We start from the raw sequence: 1,899 nt of genomic DNA, 5'->3' as shown, positions 1-1,899 counted from the left end.
TTAAATATCATGCAAAGAAATTAACATAGTAAGAATATATAAGTATCATCTTTCCATTCAACTTTACATCTATCCCTTTCACAAAAACATGCTCAAATAAAACTAAAATGCCAATTGCTTATAATTCTATTAGTTAAAAGAATCAATCATCAAAGATAAAAAGGCTGAAAACTTGTAAAAGAAGCCAGAAAACCCAAAATTCCTTTAAAATGCACGGGGGGAAAAAAAAGGTTATTTTGAACACCGTTTCCTCTCAAAACGCTAAAATCTCTTTAACTCACGAATGAAAAATGAATCGAAGAACTTAGATCAATGAGTAAATAACACGAACTTTCAGTAAATGCTTCTAAATAAAGAAAAAAAATTACGAAAATAAGGAAGAGGTTCTCACGTCTGTCATCTCGGTCGTGATCGATAGAACTTATTTACACCGACATCGTTTTGATATATATTTTTCTCAGTATTTGCGTCCTTTATTTGGAAATCTGATATATTATTTATTCCTTTTGAATATTTTTAATGTACGGAATTATCGTTAAAAGGACGAATGGTGTAATTATGAATAGTAGAATTTTTTCGAAATGCATTTATTTTGAAATTATATTTTCATGATTTTTGTTTCTTCAATTTATTCGGGTTAGTAACAAATAAGATACGTATAATAGCGAATGTAAAAGTGAAATATTGACATTGTAATCGTATTGTTGCATCTATCAATCAAATTTATTATAAAAAAAACAAAGGTTGACATCTGCAAATTATATTTCAACAAGATAATATTTGATTATCATCAATTTGATATTTTGATGATTTCCGTGTGTGAATTTAAAAAGGAAATTTTAGCACTATGTATTTTTTTCATAAGAAGTTTTAGGCTCGGAACTCCTGTAAACAAACGTCTCGCCAAACATTCGGAAGAGAAAACACTCCCTTTCCTGTAAGTAGTTTAAATTCCCTTTTATTTATGCTGTACTGTGGGTAAAGTCACAACCAAAGAAGTAGGAAGTCAATAACCTTAGCCTTAGTTCGGGGAAATGCATCATAATTTGAACTGCCGCTTGAATTGACAAAGGTTCTCGATTTTACCACAACATTCAACACACCCACGGAATAGAAAGAAAATGAATTACGGTTCCGGTGCTTCTTTGTTCTTCGTGAAATTGTGGAAATGGGAGTGTTTTTCATACGTAGATGAGGCGATAGATCGTTATAATAGATGTGTGTGACTAATTTTGAGAATAATGGTAGTAACTTACGTACGCTAGGTTCTGTAGTATACTATTCCGGCAGATGACAGGGCATAGTACACTAAAGATATTTTCCACAAAATATGTTGCACATCAACCAGACTGTAGAGTGTGATATATGCATAATAGAGAAAGCCTGTTTTCCCATTTAAAATTTACAAAACCATAAAATTACCAGATGCAGTAATACATATGATGAGCATGGCAAAGGCCAACACCCTCCTTGGCAATTAATCAGAGTAAGTTCAAGCTCTTTCGTGCCAGAATATACATAGTGGAGTTATATTGCCCTTTGCCAGAGTACATATTTGAGTCTACAGCAACTGCATAGCTAGGTCCTGTGCTTGACAATTACCATAATTTGTCTGTATACAACAGCTCATCAGAAACTGGGAATTTTACCCAATAATGTTAGAGGTCTTATCAAAAAGTGCCACAAGCTACTGACTTGAAAATGAATCATGGATTTCTAGTAGTTTTTGTGGATATCTGTATATAAATTTCATTTGTATTTTGTGTATTGTATTTTAGTCCAATATCATAGTAGTATGAAAGCTTATTATACACAAATAGAGAAATGTCTTATGTGTGTCATATATTGGGAGTATTTACATCTATTTCTCATAATCATCTCACTAAAATATTTCAGTAT

At 31.8% G+C, this 1,899-nt stretch overlaps 2 protein-coding genes across 2 annotated transcripts in view; one reads left to right on the top strand and one right to left on the bottom strand.

The window, feature by feature from the left end:
* Positions 1 to 415, bottom strand: part of LOC119594550 (probable RNA-binding protein 18) — a 4,139-nt gene extending 3,724 nt beyond the window's left edge. The window contains exon 1 of the mRNA XM_037943581.1: positions 392 to 415. Within this exon, the coding sequence (XP_037799509.1) occupies positions 392 to 400 (9 nt within the window). The 5' untranslated portion in view covers positions 401 to 415. The remainder of the gene's footprint in view (positions 1 to 391) is intronic.
* Positions 416 to 868: 453 nt separating this feature from the next.
* LOC119594548 (transcription initiation factor TFIID subunit 10-like) overlaps positions 869 to 1,899 on the top strand; it is a gene marked incomplete in the record, with an annotated part of 45,035 nt that continues 44,004 nt past the window's right edge. The window contains 1 exon segment of the mRNA XM_037943580.1: positions 869 to 937.

Source organism: Penaeus monodon, chromosome 34 (genome assembly GCF_015228065.2).
Source record: "Penaeus monodon isolate SGIC_2016 chromosome 34, NSTDA_Pmon_1, whole genome shotgun sequence".
In the NCBI taxonomy this organism is placed as follows: Eukaryota; Metazoa; Arthropoda; class Malacostraca; order Decapoda; family Penaeidae; genus Penaeus; species Penaeus monodon.
Note: the sequence above shows the minus strand (reverse complement) of the source record. Positions and strands in the feature narration are given on the sequence as shown.